The 27325-nt window shown below is 55.0% G+C and overlaps 9 protein-coding genes across 9 annotated transcripts; 5 read left to right on the forward strand and 4 right to left on the reverse strand.

Moving 5' to 3' along the window:
* Positions 1 to 504: 504 nt before the first annotated feature.
* Positions 505 to 1697, reverse strand: N7532_002886 (putative C6 finger domain protein; the record flags this gene model as incomplete). Its single annotated transcript, XM_056615380.1, has 2 exons — positions 505 to 1124; positions 1220 to 1697. 2 exons carry the CDS (start codon positions 1695 to 1697, stop codon positions 505 to 507), a joined length of 1098 nt encoding a protein of 365 aa, XP_056478352.1.
* A 1851-nt stretch (positions 1698 to 3548) lies between these two features.
* N7532_002887 (uncharacterized protein) lies at positions 3549 to 4045 on the forward strand (the record flags this gene model as incomplete). The annotated part of the gene is made up of 2 exons (XM_056615381.1): positions 3549 to 3555; positions 3651 to 4045. 2 exons carry the CDS (start codon positions 3549 to 3551, stop codon positions 4043 to 4045), a joined length of 402 nt encoding a protein of 133 aa, XP_056478353.1.
* Positions 4046 to 6585: 2540 nt separating this feature from the next.
* N7532_002888 (uncharacterized protein) lies at positions 6586 to 9745 on the reverse strand (the record flags this gene model as incomplete). The annotated part of the gene is made up of 2 exons (XM_056615382.1): positions 6586 to 9489; positions 9548 to 9745. 2 exons carry the CDS (start codon positions 9743 to 9745, stop codon positions 6586 to 6588), a joined length of 3102 nt encoding a protein of 1033 aa, XP_056478354.1.
* A 904-nt stretch (positions 9746 to 10649) lies between these two features.
* N7532_002889 (dienelactone hydrolase family protein) lies at positions 10650 to 11604 on the reverse strand (the record flags this gene model as incomplete). The annotated part of the gene is made up of 4 exons (XM_056615383.1): positions 10650 to 11269; positions 11345 to 11392; positions 11451 to 11521; positions 11576 to 11604. 4 exons carry the CDS (start codon positions 11602 to 11604, stop codon positions 10650 to 10652), a joined length of 768 nt encoding a protein of 255 aa, XP_056478355.1.
* A 3905-nt stretch (positions 11605 to 15509) lies between these two features.
* On the forward strand, positions 15510 to 16801 carry N7532_002890 (putative C2H2 finger domain protein; the record flags this gene model as incomplete). The annotated part of the gene is made up of 2 exons (XM_056615384.1): positions 15510 to 16616; positions 16679 to 16801. 2 exons carry the CDS (start codon positions 15510 to 15512, stop codon positions 16799 to 16801), a joined length of 1230 nt encoding a protein of 409 aa, XP_056478356.1.
* A 1764-nt stretch (positions 16802 to 18565) lies between these two features.
* On the forward strand, positions 18566 to 19136 carry N7532_002891 (Hydroxyneurosporene synthase; the record flags this gene model as incomplete). The annotated part of the gene is made up of 3 exons (XM_056615385.1): positions 18566 to 18573; positions 18663 to 18931; positions 18970 to 19136. The coding sequence occupies 3 exons, from the start codon at positions 18566 to 18568 to the stop codon at positions 19134 to 19136; spliced, it is 444 nt and encodes a 147-aa protein (XP_056478357.1).
* A 265-nt stretch (positions 19137 to 19401) lies between these two features.
* On the reverse strand, positions 19402 to 21268 carry N7532_002892 (uncharacterized protein; the record flags this gene model as incomplete). Its single annotated transcript, XM_056615386.1, has 2 exons — positions 19402 to 21131; positions 21235 to 21268. The coding sequence occupies 2 exons, from the start codon at positions 21266 to 21268 to the stop codon at positions 19402 to 19404; spliced, it is 1764 nt and encodes a 587-aa protein (XP_056478358.1).
* A 2202-nt stretch (positions 21269 to 23470) lies between these two features.
* Positions 23471 to 24939, forward strand: N7532_002893 (uncharacterized protein; the record flags this gene model as incomplete). The annotated part of the gene is made up of 6 exons (XM_056615387.1): positions 23471 to 23608; positions 23677 to 23903; positions 23982 to 24121; positions 24193 to 24287; positions 24338 to 24451; positions 24505 to 24939. The coding sequence occupies 6 exons, from the start codon at positions 23471 to 23473 to the stop codon at positions 24937 to 24939; spliced, it is 1149 nt and encodes a 382-aa protein (XP_056478359.1).
* Positions 24940 to 25691: 752 nt separating this feature from the next.
* N7532_002894 (glycoside hydrolase family 39 protein) lies at positions 25692 to 27123 on the forward strand (the record flags this gene model as incomplete). Its single annotated transcript, XM_056615388.1, has 2 exons — positions 25692 to 26257; positions 26316 to 27123. 2 exons carry the CDS (start codon positions 25692 to 25694, stop codon positions 27121 to 27123), a joined length of 1374 nt encoding a protein of 457 aa, XP_056478360.1.
* Positions 27124 to 27325: the final 202 nt, after the last annotated feature.

The following is a 27325-nucleotide window of genomic DNA, read 5'->3' on the forward strand; positions in this document are numbered from 1 at the left end:
AGATTGTCCAACCAATCCGACGTCAGACAATCTCAAAAGAAGACAAAGGTGAAGGAGGCAGAAGAGAAATGAACATGAAAAAAAGTCCTCCGGTGCAAAAAAAAAAAAAAAAAAAAAAGCCCGTTAGACAGATAAGTTGGGCCATGCCATGATATGAAACGGAAAATGCCACCCGAAGACCCTTGCGCCCGCTAATGACCAGCTGCGAAAGCAGACCCGCCACGGTGTATGAGGATGAGGCGAATAATGGAAAATGAAGATTGGAAAAGAAAATAATCATGAAAGAAGCAGGGGAAGAAATCCAATTGATATATCCCACGGGGTATTAGTAATGAAACAAGCCGTCTAGGAATGGTGTAACGTGACGAAGTCCGGACCCGAAGAGAAGAGAGGGGCTAAGTTCCGGAGAAATTGCCGGGAAAATGACCGTGGAGAGGAATTGAATGTTGAGAAAAGGGTATATATGAGGTCGAGGTGAAGGGGATTCCGCCCGAGGGCGTCATGTTAGGGTCCTGTTCGTCCAGGGGGATGTCCCATCGGGGGATTCGGGTATGGTTGTTGTTGAACCGGGTCGCCGCCGTACATGGGGTACGGTACCACATTCATGCCGGCCATAGCATTATTCACGGGCCATTGTGCATATCCCATGCCTGCTGGCGGCGGGTACGAGACCGAGCCCGGGCCGGCCTGCATGTCGGGGGTTGGTCCTGGGGAGGTCTGCGCGCCGGACATGGGTTGCGCGGGCGTTGTCATGCGGCGCTTGAGATCCGGCGGCATCTGCGGAGGGAATTGATTCGGGTAGGACGAGCTTATGTCGGCCTGGCCGGGGTAGCTCACAGTTCGGGATGGTTGTGGCGGGACTGGCCAGACTGAGCCGTCTGGTTGCATCGTATACGCCTGTCCGGTATTCATGGGCTGTGCCTGGGCAGACATGGGCGAATTGGGCAGAGCCGCAGGCATAGCATTGGGGTTCCAGACGCCCGGAGCGAGATTCATCATCTGGCTCTTGTTGGCCGTCATCGTGGCTAACATTTGCGGATCGGATATTGTCGTGAACTCGTCCCAGGGGACCCCGGTCTCCATTGTCGGATGGCCCGTGAATTCACCGGTGGCCATCGGGCGATCTGTATCTCGATTGTTAGGGGCTGTTTCGAGGTCTCTCGCGTCCAGACGCTGGGGCGTTTGCGACACCGCGCTCCACCATGGACCATGGACCTACCAGGTGTGAAGCCCGACATGGGGGTGGCCGGAAAGGCACCAGGGAAGGTTGACATATCCTGCCCTGACGACGCACTCAATGGCATTGGCGAGTATGGATAGTAGGCATCGACCGCATCCATCTTCAAATTGGTGGGCGAGGAAGAAATGGGTGTCGTCACCGATCGATCCGTGGACTGCGTCTCAAGTCTCGAGCTGGGACGAGACTTCTTCTCGACTGGCGGTTGTTGATCGACAGGAAAGAACTGGCACTCCTTGCGTAACCGTATACAATTCTCACATCGTCCCTGTGTATCGTCCGCCGCGACCAGACATCGGATCTTGCGTCGCCGGCAATGCACTGCGACAGGAATGAGCCGGACCGTCCACGAAATGGAGTGCTGTGCGCGGAGGATGTGCGCGCAATGCGCCGAAGCACACGAGCCCTGATAGACAGGCTCAGGAGGGAAGGAGAGGGAGGAGAGGAAGACTGACCACATGCGACAGATGTCCGATGGTACCCTAGCTTGTTGCGTTTCTTGTCGTTGGCGTCCAAGGCGCCTGAAGTCGGTGTTGATGCCATCACCTCGACAGCCGCGGGCATCGCTCCCACACGCGTTTTGTTTACCACCACACCAGCACGATGCGCATCAATAGCGCAAGCGCGAAGCAGTTGAGAGATCCGGCGACAGTGTAGTCAAGCGGTGGGCCATCCAGCGGAGCAGAAGTATCGAAGTACTACGTCGTGTACGGCGTAATATTCCCCCAACGTCTGGCGTCAGATCCACCACGCCACGGCGTACGGTAATCGGTTGGCGCGTTTCAGGCTGCGTGTTGAAAAAAAGGTGGGCGAGTCGAGGAAGAGGGGGAGGAGGGGGGGGAGGGGGTGGCTCCGCCGAGGGTGTTTCGTGGTGGTCGACGAGCGCAGGCACGCAACTGTAACGCGATGGAGGGTCGAGGATAGATTGGCAGGCGACTCCCGGCAGCCCGTAATTGCGAATTGATCAATGATAATTATAGTAATTAGAGTGCTTCATGAAAGGGGTGGTGATGTGGTGCGTTGACGGTCTAGATGTTGAGGGTTTGCACGGTTTCAAAGTGACCACCCAAACGAGATTAGTAAGGTTGAGGCGAGTTTAAAAAAAAGGGAAAAAGGTAAAAAAAAAAAAAAAAAAAAGGAAAGGAAAAAGAATCAATCAAGAGCCAAAGGAGTGAACGAAGTGGATGTGGAGGGGAGAGAATCCAGGGAAGAGAAAAGCAGATCGAGGAGGTCCTATAGACTCAGAGGACCAGCAAGCTAATCGCGGGGTGAAACGCCCCAAGGGCTGGTTTTGTTGTTGCTGAATTGCGCCAAAAGGGAAAAGGGAAATTGAGGGAAAAAAAAAAATGAAAAAGAAAAAAAGAAAATTAATTTCACAGTATATCCCACCAGACGTGGAACACAGTGGCTCTGCATCAGGCCGGCACTAGGACCAAGAGGGATGTATCGACTTAGCCCAACTCAACTGCAGGTCATGGAGCATCGATGATCTCAGGGGCCGGGGAGAACTTCCTCATTGCTCTACCTGATTGACGAGCGATTCGACTGTCAGATATGAGAAATTTGAATTTTTTGAATTTCTTTTTTTATTTTTCCATATTTTCCCCCTTTCCCATCGCCCTCTTTTTCCCGATGAAAGCTGCACAATTGTTCTTTTTTTAACGGTACGTCCCATGGCCCGATGGGGTAAACCCCAAGAGCCCCTGATTGCGTACGATAGACCCCCCCTCCCAGGGCCGGTTCATGGCAAATGAGGCGACGAGGAACCATGGTCTGGGAGCCCTGACACAGTGGGGTGGGTGGGTGCGCGCAGGAGAATGGCGGATGGGCAGTGATGCACCTGTCAATCCTTGATGAACTGGGGAATTCGTCCACCACCGGCTGATTGGCGAGAACTGCTTGGGTCGGCTGCTGGAACCAATGAGCTTGATGTTCCTAGGCCCCGCGTAAAGAACCTTCTGAGTCTGGTCATTCCGGAGGTGATCATTGTACAGTGCGCTACTAGTCCTAGTTCTGAACCAACTCGTCAAGGTGAACCTTGATGGCTTCAGCATGCAAGTCCTCCAGTCAACATACAGTCACACATGAACAATTCCCATCCATGACAGTCCCCACTGTCTACTGTCGAAAATCGGAGTCCGCCGCGGAGTGGAACGAACCACCGATGCGCTGCTAAAAACAGATTCAGGGTCCACGGCTGACGTTGTATCGACAGCCTACCGAGCCCAGCAGCAATGGATCGGATTGTTTAATTTCTTTTGTTTAGTAAAAAAAAAAGCAAAATAAAATAAACCAAAATAAAAAGCAAAATATGACTTGTACGGTTTAGTCGCCCCCCCTTTTTTCTACGGGGTTTCTTTTCTTTTTCGAAATCTTGGCCGAGCAGGTCCGGGGCGTAGCTTAATCGTGTTAGCGGGTGTCGATGACATCGTGTCCGTTGGAGCCCAAACTTCCTCGTGGAAGCGCGACGTTTATTTTGCGCCCGTTGCGACCTGCGTGACACTGCCCTCTCCAACTCTCCCCATCACCACGGCATTTCACTGGCCCAGACTACCCGCACAGGGTACGCGGAGGGTCCCTCCGCGTACCTTGGATGGGCGCCTCCCACCGGTCAATCAGGACAATCTTAATATCGTGGGACGTCGCGACCATGTGCGCGCCGTCAGCCATGCCTCCAAGTGGACACATCGCACATGGCAACTGCACCGATTGCGCAGCAAGACTGCCTTTGCATCGTGGAGGAATCCGAACTTGCCAAACCTTGCATATGAGGCTACGCCCAAGAAGGAGATCGGTCCGACAGGCTGAAGGCATTGGCCGCATTGTACCCTACTGAGTAACTGTACAGAGGTACAGTGCGTCCAGTAGTTACCTTCACAGTGCGCAACAGAAGCGATCGATTCTGTAACACGGATCCACCGTAGTGGGGCCGCGGTCAAGGTTTAATTAAGGATCGTCGCGACGTGGTAGTGCGTTACAGAATGGCCCTTGGCACCCGTCGGAGCGAGGGAAGAGCCACGATCGCCGTTCGTTGTCGTTCTTCGAAGCCTCAAGCGAGCTTCCATCGGCGACGCGAGGGAGAAAGGAAGTTTCTACGAACCGATGCTCCGTTGGCACCAAAGGTCCCCGAGAAGCGACTAGCGATCGATCTGCGATGGAGCCTCCATAGCGGCCACGAGCCTGAGCTTGTTAGCAGCAATCGATCCGCCAGTTGCAAAGCAATGAGCGCGCAAGAAAAAGGGGGTGGACATCCCCCCCCCCTCCTCCTCCTCCCCTCCCCAAAGAGCAAGGCTTGGCCGCGAAAGGTAGCTGCGCGAGGAACACAGCCTTTTTGGCGTTGCGATCTTCACGCTCCTCCCACTCCTCCGTATACGAGGCGACCGGGCCAATCACCGGGAATAGGCATCGTCGCAAGGGGGTTTGATTGCGTCTGCGTGTATTCCCACCTGCTGGAGTCGTGCTGCTGGGCCAATTCATCCTCGCGACCCTCCTTGGGAAGAGGGCAGAGCCCCGCCGAGGCCACGCGCTGAGCGATCGACAACTGGTCGAGCCTGGCGAAACGCCAGAGGTCGGGCGGTGATTGGCAAAGCACCGCGCAGGCAGAGAGGGGCATGTCCCAAGAGGTCGGGGTGCGTTTGCTGGAGATCGATTTTCTCCGACATGTGCGGACAAAAGGTCCTCGGTTGAAACAGGCGATCGATGAAAACTAGGGTCCATTGCTGAGTCAGATCTGGAGACATCTGAGACACGCACGCTACTCTACAACAACAGCATCCTACAGCGGATAGTACCATGGACTATCAACAACGATAGACTACGGTTTTCTGCGGATCCTACTTGAGTATAATCTGTCAGATTCCGAAACACGATACCTAGACCGGGCTTCTCACCGGCGCATGCGAGTAATTATGGACTCCAACGCCGCGACGGACGATCCTGCTCTAGCCTCCAATTGTCGCAACTGTTGACGTCGGGGCCCTTTCGCTAACCTCTTTCCGGATTAGCTGCCAGCCTGGCTAGCTGCCAAACTGCAACTGCCGAGCGCGGGATTTCTGCGAGCCCTCGTCGCCATCTTATATCATCTGGGATCCTTCGGAGCTGGTGCTGTTTTGAGATCGTGCCAGCGGCGCACCAGCTGAACAATGCACAATGCACCAGATGATATTCCATCCACTACTCCTGTCATCCCTCTCTGGCCTCCGTCCCCTCTCATCTGGATCGGAGAGGCTAGGCGGTGCGTCATGCCCAGCGTGCACGCTTTTTCGGATGTGCGTCAGATGCCCTAGGCTGCGATGCGGTTGCGGATGCCTACCCAGCGTTCGTTCATCTGCCCCTATTCGAGTCCATACGAATCGCCGGTGGGGATTCGGAATGGCTCCAGCTCTCACGGTCTCTCGCGCTCTGTGTCTCTATGAGGGTGTTGATTCCGACCATTCCGACATTCCGATACCAGTCGCAGGTGCTCCTACTAGTAGTATCGTATGCGCGGAGAGCATCCGATTGTAGTTCTACCATACCCTCGAGTATACAGTGTATCAACTCAGTAGATGGCTGCGTATACTCCGATCTATACGGCTTATCCGATCGCAGTGGAACCCGAATGCAGGGACCTCACTGGTGTTTGGGCGGTGGGTCCAACGGGCCCGCCGCGGTTTCACCATCTCGGGCCCTTGTCCTTATTCGGCCGCGTGTGTAAACCTGCAACTGGCACTTACGCGTCCCCCAGGAAGAAAATTTTTCCTCTGGGTCTGCACTGCCCTACGCGTGGATCCCCTCGTGCTCCAGATACTTTTTTTCCTCGCTTGTCTGATTTGCCCGGCCTCCCCCTGTGCATTCTGGAACTTCCATTAACTGAGCCTTCCTATCTGGGTCTCGCACGTCCAAACCCACAAACCCATCTGGCTGGAGTCGTCGACTAATTCTACTACTGTGAGTGCGGTGCCTCGACGGGCCTCAGCAGATAATTCCTCGATTTGGGCACCGGCTGAACCGGCTAAACTGGGCACTTCAAATAGGGGCCCGGCGAAAAGCCGAGATGTTCCCCACGAAACAAACACTCGAGGTGCCGAGCTGGAGATGGACCTGCCACCCTGTCCTGCCATTGGAGAATAGCAAAAGGCTACATGTACATCCTGGCCCAGCTCCATGGCCACCATATCAAGAACCTTCGGCACTCCTCCGTTTTGCCACCAGCTGCGGCCTTTTTGTTCTGCGGAGATGTGGAAGGGATCGACGTGAGGAGGGGAAGGGGGCCGCCGAGGATGATGTACAAGGTATGTACAGTAAGTATTGGCTCAACAGAGACAAAGGAGGTAGCAGGATGGAATGATCGCTGGTCCTCCGCTCTCTCACTCGCCCACTCGCACCACCACCTGGACGTCCACAGCCCTCGCCTCGCGCACACAACATGCGATGCAAGTCCGCCCCGCTCGCCCGATGAGGGCGTGGCGGCCGACTGCGGCGCACCACGCTCGCACGAAGGTTTCCCGGACTCGGTCCCCGCGCGCGTCGATGACGAGCACCGCCGGGTCTGGGTCGCCGGCGCGCCCTGGTGTTGGCGGTCCAGTGTGCTGGGAAAGAGTCTCCAATCCCACGCGCTCGTAGGGGAAAGACCGGTGTAAGGGATGTCCTGCGAGACGTGTACCCTTACCACACCCACGGACCGAGGAGGTTGTCTTACGATGCTCAGCAGCGGAGGGCGTCTCGGCTTCTCCGGGGTGGTGCAATGTGCTTCCCCGGGGTGGACAGCATGCATGGGCTGATATAAACCGCACATTATGCTTGAGTGGGAAGGTCACCACCCTCGACGACTGTGTGTCTGCACCGCCACCGCCATGCAGGGAGAAAGAAAGTGATGTCTCGTCGCTGGTTGTGATAGCTCGCGAGTTCGACGTGCTGATGGACAGCGTCAGTGCGCCCAAACTCACAACAGGTGTGGCCGTCGACTGGTCAATTGGCAACGTAAAGGCATCAGCGGTGATGTCTCCTATCCCCAACGGCGTCGACTCAGCCTCTAGCTTGCATCCTTGCTTGATTCTCGGTTTGCCCGATCGTTCCAACGGGGCCTCCGTCAACACTTCAAACCATCCGGGCCCAAGCACCTCCAACTTAGTCGCATCGCGGGGGAGCACGTCGCTGCCGACCCATCCCATACAAGTCTGGGCGCCGTTGAGACTAGATAAGACGCGCCCAACAATGCACGCTTTGCTCCACCAACTGCGTCCGGCATATGCAAAGCCGCCGTAGAGATTAGCTGTTGGGCCGAGGTGCTGTACTGCGGCCGCATCGTTCTCTAGCAACGTCCCGATGAGTAGGTGACAAATGGGTTCGCCCGGAATCACGAATCCAGACAGCCAGCTTCGCGAGATCCAGCCCAGTGGCTCGTCTGCATGCGGATCGTGGTCATCGGCACAGCGACTGTGGAGCCGGACGCACCGGCGTGATGCGCTGCGGCTGTACATGTTCTCCTTGGCCAGTGACCGCGCCGCGGGCTGGCTGGCTGTAGTTTCCTGTTGACTAGGCCTGATCCCGGGTTGCGGGGAGAAAATGTCTTTGTTGTCCCTTAGCTTCTGGTCAAAGGTCATCCTTAGGGCGTCGATATTGGGCCATCCGATATTTTCGGCGAAATTGTAGAGTCCTTCGAGTTGTTGTCGCGTGTGAGGAGAATTGATGCGGCATAGCCAGGCAGAGTGAAGTTCAGTTTCAGCATTGGATGAGATGCGGCGACCGAGTGACTCGAATAGTGTGAAACGACGTGGTTTGGCAGCTGTCGCTGCCTTCTCGCTGGCCTGTGTATCGACTGGCGTCCCATTGGATGTTGATGTTGGTGGACAAGTAATCTCAAGATTGTCAAGGAAGCGACGTACAACCACAAGATCCCAATTGACCTTGCCTTCTCGCAGCTTGTCAAAATGATAGAGCTCTTGTACCGTCATCTGACCACCATGGGGATCATGTAACATATCGATGCGAACGAATGCATCCAAACGAATCAACAGCTCTGCTGCAAGAAGTAGTTGAACCAGCAACCATTTTCGCTCCATGCCCGAGTTCACCCATGGTTCTTTTCGTGTCCCACCATTGCAAACACCCTCATCGATGTAGTCTCCGTCTCCATGCGGCGGCACTTCCCACAGTAACTGTCCAGCTCGAAATCGCCATTCAGGCAAACTGAAATCGACCCATGCCCCGGGAGTGGCTAGCACAGTGACCAGCGTTTTGATCTGAGACTTGATACTTTGTGGGTGTCCGGGCAGTACGTCTGCGGGGGGTGGACGCGGATAAAGGAAATGCGAATGCAGCATATTGTACTGTTCATGGGGGGTTTCGTAGTCCAAAATCGTCATGGTCGATCCATCGCGTAGAACACCTTGGCGGATCTGTCGTAGATGATCGAGACGTTTCATCAGAACTCGCAGATTGATATCACGTACACCAATGCGTTTCCAAACGGAAGGGCCATCTCGGAGCAATTGGTGTCGGTCATATACGGCCCCGCTGAGACATTGCGAATAGGGCTTGTTGTAGTTCTCCATCAGATCGAATGCCTCTGTCGCCGGTAGTGAAGACACACACAGAAGGTTTGGTGCTTGTCGAGGCTCACCTGGACCGGAAAATCGAACCGCATCGGCCAGGGGTAGCTCTAAAAAGTGTCGGAAGCCCACTGTTCCTGGCTCTCTCCCATTATTGGCGAGCATGTTGGGCACTTCGAAGATCCCGACATCAAATGTAGCTCTTCTGGAGGCATCCCTTCGACCCCAATCTTCTATCGGGGTTGGCACCCCACCTCTCACGGCCCAGTCATCGGGCACGGGTAGGTGGGCATGAAGCGTGCACAGCGTGAAAGCCGGATGAGGAAGCGGTTTGCGGTCTAGCATGCGCTGAATGGACGGGTTGTGCTCATCCCAAGGAAAGATGACTTGCGGATACCAGCGTTTATGCTTGCCTCGCTCCAGGAGAAAATGAGGTGCTCCGGAAAAGAGGGCTTTGATCTCGTCCTTGGTCATAATTGATCCATTTGATGTACTCGGATCTGCATCATCTTTGGGCCTGCAGGCCTTATCAAGCCTGTACTCAAGATGATCTTGGATGTTTCCCGGTTGCTTGGGCTCATTGTGAGCCGCGGCGGCAGTAGCCGGTTTAGGGGGCCCTGGGATGCTAGGGGTCGAATCTCCGGAGCTCTGGGAAGATTCATCTCTGTTTCTTCGCCTGGGAGACCGATCAGTCTCAATACAAAGTGGAATGGCTGAAGTCTGCTTCTGTCTTAGCTTCTGCGACCGCTACTCGGTCCACGTCCTCATGTCGGCTTACCGGCTTTCTCTCGTGTTTGGGCGTATCTGCCGACAGCGAGCTATCACTGCTTCGGCGGAATAACCCATGAAAGAACCCTTCGCTTGGCCCACTGCCATGCGAGCCCAAGGATGGATGACGTGGGACCTGCTGGCGGGTCGAGCTGTTGTCCTGGTCGGCCAGCGACTGAGAGCGACGACGGCGCCCAAAGAAAGACATTACTAAGAGGAAGTCGCGAGAATCATATCAGCGACACTTGAGAATGCACATATGTATGCGAATAGGTATGTATGCGACAGAAATGCGATTCAAGTCGGGAACGTGTAGAAGTACAGTTGGATCCACCTGATGCTCGGCTCGCGGCGGAACTGAGAACGGCAGATGCGTCCGAGTTTGCGCCGACGGGCCGTTCTACCCTAAACGGTAGTACGTTGATCCTGCACAGTCCTAAATAGATACCGCCCTGTGTTGTCCTACTAGTAGTGTACATGAGGTATTATTGTACACTAGTACCTTGGTAGTTCGTGGTGGCAAAGAAAACGAGATAGTGAGTCTACATGGCCAGCAACTAAGGGAATTGATACAGCCACGCCCCTTCTGCCTCGAACACACACGCCCTCCCTGGCTGGTATCTGCTAGTTCTTCGGCTTGGGTGTGCTGGCTATGCGAGTCGAAGAATGAACTTGCTGCTCTATAGGAGAGAATTATTCTAGCCCGATACCATTCATTTTGCATGGCGTATCACACCCTACAATAATTATTCAGACAGCTGATCACGTAGGTGATTGGGTAGATGACTAGGTAGCTGACTGAGTAATGGACCTGGAGGTTATGAAGACCAAAGTCGGGCCGGGGGGGGGAGGTGTATTCGGCGTCGAAATTGCCTAGCACCATATTCGATCAAGGTTCTAGTTCTGTACTATCTGAGCGACGCCATGACGGGGGTGTGGAAGCATCAATCTCCGCAACTAATCACAGGGGACGGTGACTGCATGCTACGTGCATCTTATCGCATTCAGTTCGCTCAGGAATTGCAGATAGTTGATTCGTTGATTTTGCAAAGAATATCTAGGGCTTGCCTAACGCATTTTATGAAATGTTCATCACACGGGCCTTACGCGTGCTAGTGGATGGAATTGACGTGCTGGTGGAAGAAATCGAGCACAGTCTTGTAGCCGCGTTCATACTCCTTGACCACCTCGGGGTCCTCCAGGTTCGAGCGGGCCGCCATCCAGCCGTGGATCTGCGTGGGGAAGGTCTCAACGTGGCTGGGGACTTGCAGGTTGGCCTTGAAGGCGTCGACGTCGGCCGCGGGCTCATCCTTGGAGGCCAGGCAGACGAACGGCACGTTGATGCTCTTGGCGTCGTTGGGGTCGACCATGGCGGGGTGGCACTGCGCAGCGGCCTTGAACAGCTTGTTATCATTGCCGGCGGAGATGGCAGCAATCTTTCCACCCCAGCAGAAGCCCAGAATCGACCAGGACTGGAAGCTGCCGGCCGCGGCGTACTTGTTGCCCTCCTCAATGACCTTGGGGATCTTGGAAAGGGTCTTGGGTGGGGCGGCCTGGGTCGAGAAGAAGTTGCCGAGCTTCTTCTTGTGCTCATCGGTGGTCGGGGGGTACCACGAGATATCGGCGGGGTTACCCTCGAAGAAGTCGGGCATGAAGACGCGGTACTTCTGCTCGTCGGAGGTGGCCAGAATGTCGGCGCCCTGGATGGTTTGGTCAAAGAAGCCGAAGATATCTAGAACACGGTTAGGATTGGCTCCTGTCGCGCCCAGATCGGATCGTATCATTCCACTGCGAGGTATTTACGCACCATAGACGACCAGAATGGCCTTAGTGGCCGTCTCGGGACCGGTCACATCTGTTGGCGGGGTCAGTCTTCACGATGCATGTTCGGGTGATAAGGTCGATCCACGTACAAGTCTTCATGCCATTGATGGTCTGGTAGCTTCCCTTGGCTTGGTAGCCCTTGGAAACGACGGGTGGGATCCTATACAATGTACAAGTTAGTCATGGCTCACCAATCGTCGAGGGACAGACGCACGAGCAGCAGGCTTTGCTGATTCCGGACATGATTTGCGGAGATGTGAGTGAGGTGATAACTGCAGAGACTGGTCAGGACTGTGTCTGGAGCTGGAAGATCAAGCACTGACAAGTGTGAGAGGTCAAAAGTGGAATTGGCGAGGGTGAGAAGAGGTCAGAGTCGAAGCGATGAGCTCAGGATGTCAAATTCAGTGCGAGGTGAGTTGAACCCCGCGGTCGTGACGTCATCGGAACAACACGGGTATGCGCTGAGCATGATGCGACCTGGTGCGACGCGGGTATTTTCAGATGTCCGTCCAAGCTGAAATTCATGAAAATGAATTCTATCTAGTTTTCCAGGTTCTATTATCTCCCGAGAGCAAGCGTTCGCCAAAAATATATACATATCTATATATTTTAATGGACCCGGTCGCCGCTTCGATGTATTTCGGATATATATTACAGCTATCACAGCCGAACTGTAGGGTACTGGGAGTCCTCTAGGCGCGAGAACCAGTTGACACTACTGCACTACAATGCATGGCCTCGAGAACTCGAGGGGAATCAGACTGCAGAACAAATTGAACGGGTGTGACGTTCCAAGGTTACACAGTACAATATCAACTGCAAATGTTCCACGATTCGGAGTGCCACTGCCCCTCGGGATATTGTTTTATGCGATGCTCCCATCAGGTCCGGTGATCTGCATATAGCCGACTCTGATTCCAAGGTTGAGCTGCACCATTTACCACATTAGATGCGAACATAAATGACAACAAGCAAAAACTTGTGAAGGGCTAACTCGCGACAGGTTTTTTGCCTCGTGGCCTTAACCAAACCTACCTGGTAATATATACTGTGAAAGTGATTGTGAAGGGTCCGACTACAACGGCAGAATCCTGGGACCGCTCGCCGTGAAGGGACGCCGACTTCGCCGTAGCTTCCATCCTCCCTGTTCGTGCTTTATATGCTCTGCATGCTATTCCTCGCCACATTGATGTGGACCAGTTCGACTGGTCACTTGCTCCACTGCGATCCAGCTTCCTCCGTTTGGAGTGGAGTCCCACAATAACAAAAATAAATATGAACCGGAAGCCACAGGACTTCGACCTGGAGGCCGTCTGCGGCTCCACGGGTGTCGGACAGCACCAGGCACTGTCTCATCGCCAGGGCTTGGGCTCTGACCAGCCATGACCAACTTTAAATCGACGAGACCCGCCCGCCAGGCCCTCATGGACGCCGCAGATCTCCCGCACAACAGTGCAAGGCGTCGCGGCTGGCGTTGACGCCCGCAGCCACCCACCGGCATGAACCGACGTGGACGACGATCGCATGGCTCGAGCCCAGCAAGTGGCAGATTCGACCGAACGGCGAGGTGGATCCACTCACGCTGTCACATTTGGACCGTCGGAGCCGCCTTGCAGGCGACTGGAGCTCGACAGCAAATCGGTGTCGAACCGTCCAGGGTGAACGGAGCCGGCAGCAGACGATCGATCAGGGGAGGCGTTTGCAGTGATCGACGGGCGATCGTGGCTACGGGAGTGGAGGAGAGAGGCAGTCCATGCATGGGGGTTGCTTATTGGATTTTCGCCGGTTGATTTTGAAGAGGGATGGGCTCTGTTCCCTCGTCCATTGCTCATTTATTTTTATTTTGGTTTATTTGTTTGTAATTAGGGGAGAAAAAGGGGGGGGGGGGGAAGGCAGATGGTCACGTCCCCTCGAACTGACGCTCGCCGGTGCATGCACTATCCGACTCTGGCCTTCCCTCCGGAAGGCGGGTTCCTCCCTTCGCAGCGTGTTGGACCGAGCAGAACAAAGAATGCCGGGGGCCAGCGACTGGACCATGCCCAAGGATGTGACCGGAGCGGCCTCCGCGACTCCTTGACTCGTTGACGGGTCCCTCCTCCCCCTTTCTCTCTGGCGATGGCACGATGCCGGCCAATCAGGCCAGGGAGCTCGTTGATGGGGAAAGGTGCAGATTGCACGTCGGACTAGCCAAGACCAATAAACAATGCGGACCCGATCGTGATCCAGTCGCGATGCATGCGGGTCGTGGAAGCGAGCCCTACGGACGGACCAGGACGCCGACACTAGGGATGCGCGGCATGCACTAGACAGAACAAGAAACTCGACCATTGCCAAAAAAAGTGGGTAAAAAAAAAGTAAAAAGGGCCAGAACGAGGCGACAGATCAGCTCGTCTGTGTTGCCTTCTTCCGGGGGGGAGGCGCGACGTGTCCATCTGGCTGGAAGGTGCAGGATCAAGAGATGAGTGATGCGTAGAGTAGATTGCCTACCATATCTACTGGTCGAGTTGACTAGCAGTCCGGTATGGATGCGATTGGGAGGGAAAGAGCGATCAATTGGACGATAAGCGGTGGACCCATGGGTGCTTATGTTTTATGTTTTTATTTTTCCTTTCTCCCCAGTTCAAGTGTGTCTGATTCATGCAGACGGAGAGGCTGTCGCATTCACGCCACCCGAGGGCATGTCCCGGGAACTTGGGCGCGGGTGGCGATTGGCTTTGGCCGGCCGAGACACCTACCAAACCAGCTCGCAGAACCAGGGAGGAGAACCAGGCATACTACCAGAGTTGCCATCGGGATGATTACTTTCGTCCGTATGTGCCTAGGTATACCAAGGCATTATGGGGGATCTGGGAGGATTGGGACTGAGAATGGCCACTCGACAAAATCAGACCCATGGCCGGTGAGCAGCGAGGCCCAATCAGTCGCCGGCGCGGTGGGGGCCGAGAGGGTTTGCAGATGACCCTCGCGCGCTTTCGCAGTTTTTCACAGTTTTTCACGAGCAATGCGGCTAAGCTCGATCCAGTCGGGCTGGCGAATCAGCAGGGTGCGTGCTCGCTTGGGTCTGCCAGAAGTGCGGCGCTGCGGAGGAGACTGTGCCAGTCCGCGGCTCGTATTTGCCCATTCCGAGTCCGTGCGAGGCTATCACCTGCTCAGTCCTCTTTCCTGGTACCTCAGGGTCTTCGAGACTCTCTACGTACCTACCCTAAGGGACAGGACACTAGGCACAATGGGAGAATTCTTGTTGCGGACACTACTGCGAGGCAAACGGGGATGTCTTTTCGTTTCTTGCGCTCCCTAACCCTAAGTTCACGAGGTAATGATTCCTACTTAGTATATACCCTACCCTGGTGCGGTGTCCCTAAAGTATTTGTACCCGAATCCCCTAATCCCTAGATAATACTCGATAACTCTTTTCTCCCGGGTGGACCGCTGTCAACCACGCGCAGATTTCCCCACGCTGGCCAGACTCCCGTCGACCGTGGGCCATTCCGAGATTGAGCGCGATTCTATTTACATCCCAGAGGATCTTCTGGGCTAGCCTCCCCCGACGGCATCCCCTTTATAAACTGCTTTCCCCCGCGCTTCTGCGCCTCTCCAGCGCCACGGCTTTCCTCCCCACCGCTCCATCCTGGACTGCCTTGTCTCGACTCTCCTCCACTTTCCTCCCCCCCCGATCATGCCCTTGTCGCGCCGCCGCCCGTGATTATTCCTTTCGCCGCCAGCGCGACTGCTAAATTTTCTTCTACTTTTCTCACGACCTGAGTTTGCTGCGGCCCTCCCAACTCCAACTCCAATCCCACCCCCCACTCACCCCATCGCACCCCCTCCCGTAAAAAAAAATAACAAGACGAACGATCGCAAAACTCCGAAACCCCCGACGCCAACCCCGAATCTCACATTTCCGATCGTCGGGTCGTCGACTGCTGCACCCCCCGATCGCGACCCTCAGCGATCGACACTCGCCCCTCCTGGATCCTTCGAGCCCTTCCGGGGCCCTGCCAGAAGGTCGAGATTGGTCTTTGCATTCCGGGCAGCCGTCGTACGGACCGTTACCTCCCAACTTGTCCACTGCCATCCCCGACGACCTGTTCGCCGGTGCGCGAGACCCGTCCACGCTGGCGACTCTCGCCGTCAACCCGACGCCCGGCATGGGCTCGGCCTTGGAACTGTCGCAGTCGTTAAACTCGCGGCGGCCGGCGGCGCCCTCGCTGCCGAGCTTCGAGCTGCCCCCGCCACCGTTTGGGCTGGCGGGCGCCCACAGCGGCCCCAAGTGGCCCCAGAATCCCGGGGGTCCCCTTCCAACCTCGCAACCCCCCGCCAGTGTGAGTGTGGGCAACCTGCTGACACCCCCGGCCACCAACCAGTCCGGCGAGACCGCCACCTCCCATCCGCTGGCGCCCTCCTCTGGTGTTTCTGCAGACCTGCCGCCGGCATACTGGCCAGGAACATCGACTTACGGGAGCGGAGGAGGAGCTACGGCGCAGTGGGCGTCCGGCGTCACTCCGGGCTACACGCGCTCGTCCTTCTCTCCGTCCGGGATGGTGGGTCGTCCGGCCGCCGTGACAGCTCCCTCCTCGACCGATGGCCTGTCACAGCCATTCGAGGCGCCCTCGTTGACATTCCCACAGGCTTTGCCCGCTCCGCCCGCCACAATTCCATCGACAGCACCGCAGATGGCTCTCTATCACTCCGGACACGGCAACTCTCCGGCGCCGTTGCCGTCGAACGACCCATATACTCCAAAAGGCCACCTCTACGGCACCTCGCCACATATGCCCAGTCCGCATCAGGCGGGCTTTTCCCCCATGTATGGCGGGCCACACGCCATGAGTCCTGCGGGGCTCGGCATCCATCCGCAGGCACGCATGCCCGCGCAAAGTCCTGGCGGACAACCGCCGCTGGCCTTCCCACGGCAACCATGGCCTTCTTACTCCTTGCCGGCGATGAACGGTCCCGTCATGACGAATGTACATAGCCCCAACAGCCCCATGTCCATGATGGGCGGCATGCAGTCGGGCCTGCTTCCCGGCTTCAACAGCGGGCATGTCGCCAGCACCCAACATCTCTACAGCGCCCACCCGCCACCCCACGGCATGCCGGCACCAGCGGCGGACCGGCCGTTCAAGTGTGATCAATGCCCGCAGAGTTTCAACCGAAATCACGATCTGAAGCGGCACAAGCGGATCCACCTGGCTGTCAAGCCATTCCCGTGCAACCATTGTGATAAGAGCTTCTCCCGCAAGGATGCATTGAAGGTGAGCCATACTCCGGTGTATAGTGTCCTGTTGTTTAATGAACTAACTCTGATTCCCTGCAGCGACACATTCTCGTCAAGGGTTGTGGCAAGGATGGCGACTCGGATTCGACGAACCAGACGGGCGACGTCAAGGGCGAAGGGCGTAGCGAAGACGGCAGCCCCGTCCTCAACGGGCGGGTCTAGCCCCGGCCCACTACAATTTTATGCATCCCCTGTGGCATCTCCGTATCCGCGCCTCGACGACACCATCCCCGTTCTCCTGTATGTATTTCTCCCGGGGGAGGCGAGGACGACGGAGCGGGATCCGCAGCGGCCTGGGAGTCGGTGGATTTGATTTTTGGATGTGCCTTTTGATTTTTTTTGTGTTTCTGGCGACGGTGCACTGGGGCATCTTGGGACGGTCTGTGTATTTTGATCTTTGTGTTTTCCAGCCTGACGTGTGACGTGTGTACTCTGATTGAACCGAGCGAGCACGGGATGGGATTCGGTGTTGATGGTAAATAGCAACTGCATCTGATAATTGTTAGGATTACATGACTTGTTCTACTTTCCACAGTCTGTTCCAGCAAAAAGAGTATGGAAGTATTCTTCTAGAATCAGTGGACTCCTAACCTTTACTTCTCTGCAGTACTACTTGCTCTTTATTACTCTTTACTATTACTCACTACTGGTAGTATTTAAGTCTACACGTACCGAGACTCAAGACCGGGCGTGGTGGAGACATCCAAACCCTGTTCTTTGATGTCGCAAAGGCTGTTTCCGCCCCTCTTGGGCATCCTCCGCCATCCTCACAGCCCCTTTCCCTGTCGCACTCCTTTGTCAGCGGAGGATCTTCTCAAAGAAATCGCAAGACACAATCGTCCCCATCCCTGCGCAGCCTGATTCCTCGATTGGCTCCAGGCCCATCGATCGATCTGCCCAGCAGCCACGCTCCGTCTTTGGAGGCTCTATCTCATCTCAAGAGTCCACGGATGGGCTGCTAGTTGCCCTGCGCACCAGTAACATGGCGAACTGGGCCGCCCTCCACTGCTGATGGCGCTCTGTGGCGTCGTCGTGCAAGCTGAGGCGACCCAGACTTCGCGCAGAAGTGTCTGGTACAGAAGGGTTTCAAGGCAAGCAAGCATCGCTGCAGACGAGATTCCTGCATGTTGTGATCGGACAGGTCTAGTTCTCTCGGTCTCTGTCTCTCGGTGTCGGCGTTTCACATAGACAGAACCTATCATGGCTGCATGATTTACGACGAGGGTCGTCGTGCTGACCGCGATACTCGGTGTATCTCACGGAGCCATTGCATATGCACTGCGATCACCACTCGCCTCTGCAAGCCCCCACCGCGGCACCTATCGGATCCCTGCTCACGCCCAGAGCGGAGACAGCCATGTGCAATTCGACATCGAGACGGCCGGCGGGGATCTAGGTGCGCAGAGCCGACTGAAACTCGATGCGTCGCAGCTGAGCATCATCAATGCCTCTGTGTTCGAGTGATGGTACTTTGACGCCGTGTCGTCGGAGAATCCCTGCGAATTGCTCGCGGTGACATTCTTTGCCTCCACGCCGCGGGCATTTTCCTTCTTTCATCGATATCGGAGGGGGGGAGGGGTGAGCACAAGCTATAGCTCGGGAATTTGGGAGGATACGGGGACTAGATGGGACGCGCTGAGGGAAGATCTCTCGGTATACGAGATTTCTATTCAGTCGAGGTCTTGCAGATTGAGGGGAAACTGGGGCTGGTTGCGGTGAGTCTGACACTCATTTTGGTTTGCGGCGCCGGCTGACGAAGATTCCGTAGCGAGCGTCACCACATCTTCCCTGCGGAATTCAATCTGATAACACGTCGTTGGGAGGTTGCGCCGCAAGTTGGATGGGTCAGTCTGGTTACCGATGCAGTGGAAACGGTCGATGCTTCGATCCAAGGGTCGCGGTTGATGTTCCAAGGGAGCGGATATCATGACAGAGTGAGTTTGGTTCATCCAATAAAAGGCAAGAAATGAGACTGAAAGCAACAAAATTGGTCCAATCGATCCATTATCGACACCGTCCATAGCTGGTACTGGGGTCACGGCACCCTGGGCCCCCACCCGATTGTCTGGTTCAGTTATCTCGAGCTCAACGACACCACGAACACAACCTACGTGAGCAGCTATGTGGCCCGAGATGGCGAGACCTTGGTGTCTAGCTGCAATGCCTCTGCTCTGAGTGTCCGTTCCATCGGCAGAGCAAACACCACCGGCGCCCGATATCCGCCGTATGCTGGCAACATCCCTGATGGATTCCAATTGGATTTCGATCTGTACGAGAAACGATCGCCACCGAGTATATGTTACGATTGCATTGCTCATCGCGGATGATAGAGTACTATATGCGCTGGTCCGGGAATCTGACGGGTGAGGTGGTGGAAGGGGAAGACACACCGTCCAACCTTCCTTGTGCGACCAAGCAGCTGGGTGCGGATCGTCTCGTTCAGGATTCGAATCTCAGGGGAGTGACCATTTTCGAGCAATTTGTGATTCTTGAATAGGATCTGCTTGTGAAGCAAAACATCAAATTCCAATGTTTTTGGGTACGCCGAGCAAGAAAAGAGTATGCACTCTATAAATGGTTGAACGTTTTGACTGTGATATAGTCCGAGAACCAATGAAATTATCAGTTGCATTCACCCAACGGACTCGAAATGAAAAGGTTTAGTGTTTGAATAAAGAGTAAATGACAAGTTATAGGGGTATCTCGCGGCATACGCGAAAGGAAACAAGAAAATGCTATCAAAAATATCACAGAGGGAATGATTATTTGCGAGACTGCTTCGCCTTCCACTCATCCACCAGGCCCGGGTAATCCTCCGTGCCATACGGGTGGAAGCACCGGGCCAACATGCCCTGCTTTCGCTCCGGGGACAAGCCCAGATCCCGCAGCATGAGGTCGATGAACGGAATAGCATCGAAGACGAAATCGGGATTGCGATGGCCAAATCCCCCGGGGTAGCGAAACCGGCCAAACTCGGAGTGCAGCGCCGTCTCCCAGGCCAAGTCGAGCTCATCGAGATCCTCCGTCTTGTAGTCCGAAGCAGCACGTACTGCAGCCGGGCACGTTTCGACGGCAGTCGGCGTGAGCTGGCCGCCAAAGTAGGCTGAAATCCACAAGGCTTGGGTCTGCGCAATCAGCGTGGTGTTGATGGTCATGGTGACACCCATAAAGGCCAGCGAACGCTCCCGGGCGAGCGACAGAGGCACCATGAAGCGCGCCAGACGGAATGGATGCGGTGCTGAGGCCTCGGCCTGGTTGTTGAGCGGGCGGTAGAGAGGGTTGCGAGGCGGTCCGTTGCGCAGCCGCGGGAATCGCCGCAGGATCTCCTCGTCGGCGGCCTTCACCATCTTCTCATCCAGCGGGTCAGCGCTCCACGGGAAGCCCAGCTCGCGGTCGATGCCCTCAGGGAGGAACTTGAGGTTCGGGGTTGCGCGCCAGCCAGTCGAGCAGATCAGCGCAGACGTCGGCAGGGCCTCACCGGTGCCCAGATGCACGGTATGGTCCGAGAGATGATCGAGTTCGGTGACGTGCACCTTGATAGTGCCGTCCTTGACCAGCTCGAAGAAGTCGGTGGGGTAGTTGAGGATGCTGAGGGATGAGGCGATCCAGAAGGGACTGACCCATGGCTGCAGCTTCTTCACCTCGGGGTGCTTGTTGAAGCCATTGAGCTGCACCACGTCGTCGGCTAGCACTGCCCAGAAGGCATCGACAATCTTGCGGCCCAGCCAGGTGCCGTGCAGGAAGCCTCGTACGCGCGAGTAACCATCGGCCTGGCCCCAGATACACGGGCTGAACCACGTCAGGAAGCGTGTGGTGACCAGCTTCTCGAGCCATCGCTTCAACGGAGTCACGTAGGGCGGCGCCATCCAATTGGGGCCGTGGCCAGACTCGCGGATGATCCAGTCGACCTTCATCCCCGATGTAGCACACGCATACGCTGCGTCCCAGGCGGATTTGGTCCCGCCAAACACCGTCACGCGCTCCCCAGCTTTGAGGAGGGTCTCCTCATGTTGCAGCATGTCGCGACAATGGAAGAGCGGTGCGCCAAAGGTCTCCTGTCCCTCAAAGGTGGGTAGGTAGGCTTGCGAGGTGATGCCTGTGGCTACAATGAGCTTCTTGGTGTCAATGGTGATGGATTGTGCCTCGTGCGACACCACCAGCTGCCAGGTTCCGTCCAGCTTGTGTTCGGCGCTCTCCACGCGGTGGTTCAGTCGAATGTTATCCGTGAAGCCGAAGTGCGCAGCATAGGCCTCCATGTACCGCTGCACGACGTCGCCGGGAATGTGTTCGCCGGGCTTCACGCCAAACGTCGTCTCGTCCATGGGAAAGTCGCTGAATTCGTACGTGCCCAGCATGTTATTCGATTTGAGGCCCTTGTACAGGCGGTGCTTCGCCCAGACTCCACCAATGGAGCTGGCCGCCTCGACAAGAAGCACATTCGCGTCAGGGTTGAGTTCGCGAAAGGCCTTGACGGCAGCGAGCCCGCTCCAGCCTGGCACGTTCACGACAATAGTTAGAATGTTCCGCCAAAATAGACAAGAAAGACCAGAAGTTGCCGAGAATCACATTCAGCGTCAGAGACTGGGATGACCTACCTGCGCCAATGACCACCAGATCCATGTTGTCCATTTCTGCTGTAACCGGCGTTGACCCGTGAAAATGCATCGCGAACAAAGGAGGGACGACGACGACTTTTGAGCCACCCTCCCTCTCTCGAAGAGCCTTGCGGCTTGTACTAAACTGTCTAGGCGCAGGCTCGGTGGGCCTGTCAAAAGGCAATTACCGAGGAAATGAATCGGTCCTGGATTAGGGCCAGGTCCGCATCAACCGCGTGTGTCCTACTCGCTTGCGACCCAGCACAACTCCCCATGGGACCTCGCCGCTCGTCCTGGATGACTTTTTGTGCGCGTGCCTGGATCCAGGGGCTTCCCCTGGCCGCACTTGATCTGCAGCCGAGCGAATGTGGACGAACTAGCAGGACCAGGTGTGCTGGGCTAATGTTTTTATTTTTTATTTTTTCTTATTTTTTTCCCCCTCGCCTTCCAAGACGCCCTCAGCCGGACTGCCTGCTGCTCGGCTCTTCGCTTCGAGGCCAAAGTCAATTCACACTCCTTTGTTTGACGTGGCCAAATCGAGGGTGGCTATTCGCCGATCGTCAACTTTGCTGATCCTATTTTCTGCTTGTTGCCAACCCGAGGGCGTTGAGCTAGCGCTTCTAGTGCATTTTTTAGCGCACTCTCTGCACATCGACCACCAACTCCACCTCGAGCCCACGAGGAGTTGGGTTATTGCGGTGGGACACCCTCCCTGTCTAAGAAACTCAAAATCCAAACCGGTTCAGAGGGGAAGTACTTTTGTTTCTTCGTCATGCTGGACACTGTGATCGATTTCTTCTCGGGCCAGGAGGAATCGCAATCGACGTCCGCTCAGGAAGAGATCTGCCTGCAGCCCATCACCAGAGAGAGCTTAGATCTGTCGCCATCGAGATTTGGAAGACTATCGATCGACTGCAGACACGATCGTAGAAGCGTCAAGGACCAGGCTTTGTCGTGGGGGTCTAACGGTGGCGGGGGAAGGGGAGGCAGAGCCGGAATTGCGCTCGCCGTTCGCTCCACGGCGGGTCATCGCGTCTCCACTGAGGGCGTTTGACTGGCGGAGCCGGGTTGACACCAGCTGTCAAGGTCCAAGAAAAGTTACCTCCCGTTCTGAAACATAGAACTTGGCCGGGGCGACATGGAGAGGGCCGGGAGGGTGTCTCGACTGAACAATGTGGAACAAATGTTGATCATAGTCGTGTTGACGGAGCAGGAAAAAGTCCATTTGGACTCGAACCGCCCGAGGATAATTTTCTAATGATCGTGCTCCCACGTAAACTCACAGCAGACCGAATGAAGAGTCGACAGAAGCAAAAATAAAAACCGAAAGCCCCTCATTCATAGATGGGGAGCACATTCCGAGGGCCACGCATCGTTTCTTTGTTTACTCTTCCAGGTCCTGTGTTAGTATCGTTTCTGTTTTCCTAGGTCCTTGAATTTTGTCCGCTCTATACTACAAAAGTAGACACCAGGAAGAAGGGCGTCTTCCTCTTCGGCTCAGCCGCAGCAGCACCAACATCCGACGTTGACCAACATCCCGTCCGGTGTCATGACTGGTCCGGCTATGGACAGCTCGGTTCTTTGACAAAAAGTTCACCCTCGCCGTATCTGGCCGGTGTAACCATTCGCGCAGAAGCGATCCGAGTGTCGTTCAGGGACGCTAAGCTCGACCGCTAGCTGTCAGAAGCTATGCACTGTCGATCAGGCCCTCGATGGGGAAACTGACCTGTCCTTCGGGAGGAGTACGGTGGAACGCTTTCTTCTCGAATGCCCACATAATCACTTCCCGGGAACCCGTTAATCGGCAACGAGTCAACGACCTGGTCTGGGCCTGCAGCCCCTCCCGGGAGACAGGTCGACAAGACCTACCTACAGGATGGTGCCAGTGGGACAAATGCTCATACAGCTCCATTGCCGCCAGAACCTGGCCTGTCGGAGCCCATCGCGCGCTAGAATGACCCCATCGCTCTGCCCAATGGGTCAATTTTGCAGAAATAACAGTGGCCAGCCCCCCCACCCGTGGCGGGTAAGTGACGGGGGCCCATTTATGGGCCGTTCCTGGCGCCGTTGATAAATCGACCGGGTTGCGGGCTTCTTTGTCCAGCCTGGTTCCAATGACAAGACGGCCGAGGGGAACCTGTTCTTTTTCTTTCCCCCTTTGCCCGGCACTCATTTCTCTTTATCTGGGTGCACGCCCGGAGGGAAAACCGCTGAAAGAACCGCTCGCGCACGAACGATGGGTGACTTCAACACCGAGGCTTTTACACTCTTGGCCGTGGCCATTGTGGTCATTGCTCTTCGTACCATCGCGCGATGGATTATGGTAGGACCGCGCAATTTCCAGCTCGATGACTATCTGATGCTGCTGGCGTGTGTAAGTTGGGTTTATTCGATGGTGGCCGTGGTGTCACTTTTATGATATGTTGCTGAATGATTGTCTAGGTAGTATACGGGCTGGAAACCGGCGCCGCATACATGGTGGGCGCTTGGTTCATGGGTCTCGCCAACAACGCAATGACCGATGAGCAGCGCAGGACGCTGTCGCCAGACTCGAAGGAATATTATTACCGTGTTGGAGGCTCCAAAGTACAAGTGACGGGCTGGTCTCTTTACACATTGCTACTGTGGCTGCTGAAGACATGCATGGCCATTTTCTATTCTCGCCTCACGTAAGTACGGATGCGAAGGGAAAAGCCTTTGTTTTCCCAACCTGCATCATTTGATCACTAACGAAAAGTCCACGGCAGAGCTGGACTGATTAATATGAGAGTCCGAATTCATGTCGCTTATGGATTGATTGCGGCAACATACATTGCTACCATTTGTTCCATTCTTTTTGGCTGCCATCCCATGCACAAAAATTGGCAAATATACCCCGATCCTGGAAGTGAGTCATCCGATTCCGGGTGCTCGTCGAGTTTGCAGAAATCTGAGCTAACGGAAGATCATCGCATGCAGACTATTGTCAGCCGGCTGTATCAAAGATCGATATTTATGTCACAGTGGTCCTCAATGTCGTAACCGATATCTATCTCATCAGCATTCCGGCTCCGGTGAGTGACTCTTAGACCGATTTGAATTTTCTAATTCTGACAATCTGCAGATGCTCTTCAAAGCCCGACTGCGATGGAGAGAAAAATTGGAACTCCTCGTTCTGTTCAGCGGTGGTCTTTTTGTCATGATGGCGGGAATACTGCGCTGTGTATTAATCCTGACAGTAAGCACCTCCTACTCGCATCGATCGCGCACCACTGACTGATGACCTGTTAGGCTGGCGCCAATGGTGCTCAACAAGCCGGGAGCTGGGCTTGCCGTGAGACCTTCGTGGCTGTTGTTATTGGAAATATGCCGATGATATACCCACTATTCCGCCGAATTGCTCGCCGCACTGGACTGTATCTAACCACCAGGAGTAATGGCTCTCAGAGCTACCCGGCATACCCGCTATCCGAAGGTGAAAATACGACGGGATCAAAATACGCGAAGCGCAAGAAATTCCGGCACCCGCTTTCCCTCCCCGCTGATACACAATGGAATACCATTAGCGATGAGCAGATGATACTTCCGACCTCGCGACAACAGCCCCCGACGTGCACGGCCGGAGAGGGAGAGTGGGATGCCCAGAGCCATGTCAGCCACGGGGGAGGAATCAAGGTCATCCATGAAACAATTGTACACAGTGCGGAGAAAGAGCCCAAAGTATAGAGGGAATTGGACAAGAGAAATATTCTGTGAAGGATTTTGGGATATTTATCGCTGACTTTCTTTTTTTTGTTTTCTTCAAATTTCCTATCGGGTCGAGCTATAGCGGGAGAAGGCGTTCCGGGCGAACTTGATAACATACTTGGGATAATACCCTCGGTAGAATGGCGGGCTTAATTTGATCGATGGCACCTCATGGATTGTTGATTTCCTCTCTTGATGTCATTTCAATATGCAACAGCTTCGCCTGTGTGTTTTGTGAAGACGTGACATATCACATGACGGACAAAATGTTTGCACACACGGAGTCGATGCCAAGTCGGAAGCTACACTAGTGTGGTTTTTCGTCTTCTCCCACCGGAAAATTGCCAGCAAAATGGAGTGTTTCTCCGGTGGAGAGACTGTGAGGCACAATCATCAAGGCCAAATCTGAGGGAAAAATGGGGGCGGCAGTTGGCGCCATCCCGTCTTTCTGCAGGGTGGAGGACTACCCCAGACAAGCATCTGCGGGGAAAAGCACAAAAGCAGAAACCAGCCTATCCTCTTTCTATCGGAGTTCCGCATCACCCCCACATCGATATCCCCGTGGAGAATTAACAAGTCAGGCCAAGCTGGGGATAGCTAGAAACGATGAAGAATATGGAGCTCCGGCGAGGAATCCGGAATGACTTAAAAGGGCGCACTTGCTGTCCCCGACAACTCTTCACCTAGACATTCTCCGAACCCCAGGGCATTTACGAAAAGAGCGAGAGAAGATGTTCGTTCTGGGCTTCACGGCGGTTCTGCTCGCTACAGGCCTCGTGAGGGCTGACAATATTACTGCCACTGTGAATCTTGCTGTCTCGAAAGGTGACCCTGTCCACTGGGCGTCAGGTGTTATCTATGGAATTCCCGACACCCTGGACCAAATCCCAGACCACTGGTATACAGATATCGGATTCCGATACGGCCGATCGGGAGGAGCCCAGCTAGAAGCGCCTGCTCGTGGTTGGATCTGGGGCGAGGAAGAATACAAGGGACGGCTCGAGTCCACTTTGTCCAACTACAAGACTTGTCGCCGGTATGGAGCAGATTTCATTCTGCTGCCTCACGATATATGGGGAACGGACCATGCCAATGACTCGACTGTGTGGCCCGGCGATAATGGTGACTGGGCGGACTATGACAACTTCATCAAAAGACTCATGGCCGATCTGAAGGTAAATGACGCACTCGACGGGCTTGTTTGGGATATTTGGAATGAACCCGACATTTCCATTTTCTGGAAGCGCTCTCAGCAGCAGTGGATCGATCTGTATATCCGCACGCACAAACTTCTCCGGTATGTTTTGTTCTAGGCTATTTCCGCGCAGGAGTACGAGGTACTGATTGATCTCCAGTGAGGATGGCGATTATGACCGAGTCGAAATCTCAGGGCCATCACTGGCCTTCCGACCTGTGTCTGATAACACCTGGTGGACGGACTGGCTTGCGCAGATTGCTGGCAATGATACTGTCCCCGAGCAATATTCCTACCACCTGGAAGGCGAGACAGATGAATGGGACAATGATCTGCAAAACACCAATGGCACGCTCGAAGAGCTTCTCAAGACCTATAACCTCCCAACCCGGCAAATCAATATCAATGAATACGCCAACGCGAATGAACAGATTCCGGCCGGTGCAGCGTGGTGGATCTCACGTCTTGAGCGCTACGAAGCATACGGATTGCGAGGAAATTGGCTAGGTGGTTGGAATTTGCACGACCTCCTGGCGAATCTTCTCACCAAGAAGTCTGATCCGCTCGACTATAATGCCAGAGACTACGCCTCAGGCCCGGAGTATCAGGTATACAAATACTACAACCTCAACATGACAGGTAGCCGTGTTGAGACCAGTGGTACGGGCGATCGCCTCTTCGATGTATATGCCACAGTAGACTCTGGGAAAGTTCGCATTCTATCCGGGGCACGAATTACGACTGGAAACTGGCAGATCACAGTGCAAGGCCTGACTTCAATCGGGCTGCCGTCTGCGGGATCGATCGACATTCAAACCTGGGGCTTTGCGGGAACCGATGTTTATGCCGAAGTGGACGCTCCAAGTGACCGCGGCATTGTTTCTCATGAGTACTCTGATGGAGTTCTGACCTTCCCGATCTACCAAACTGATGCTAGTACGGCTTGGGCATTCGAGTTCAATGTTTAGCCACGTGTCTACAAGGTAGGAGACAGTGAAGAGATAATATAAGAACATAAAATCGACCAATTGAGCAATTCCAGCCATAAATATCCGTCACTTTTGTCGGTAGCATCCTTTGGCCCGTCTCGGCAATCAGCTTTGGGGGCTTGCCGAAGCTGGCTGCGATGATCATTGGTAGCGAGATCCCGAGTAAATTACATTCCAAATC

This window comes from Penicillium argentinense, assembly GCF_028826775.1.
Source record: "Penicillium argentinense strain IBT 30761 chromosome Unknown utg000003l_segment0_segment0, whole genome shotgun sequence".
In the NCBI taxonomy this organism is placed as follows: Eukaryota; Fungi; Ascomycota; class Eurotiomycetes; order Eurotiales; family Aspergillaceae; genus Penicillium; species Penicillium argentinense.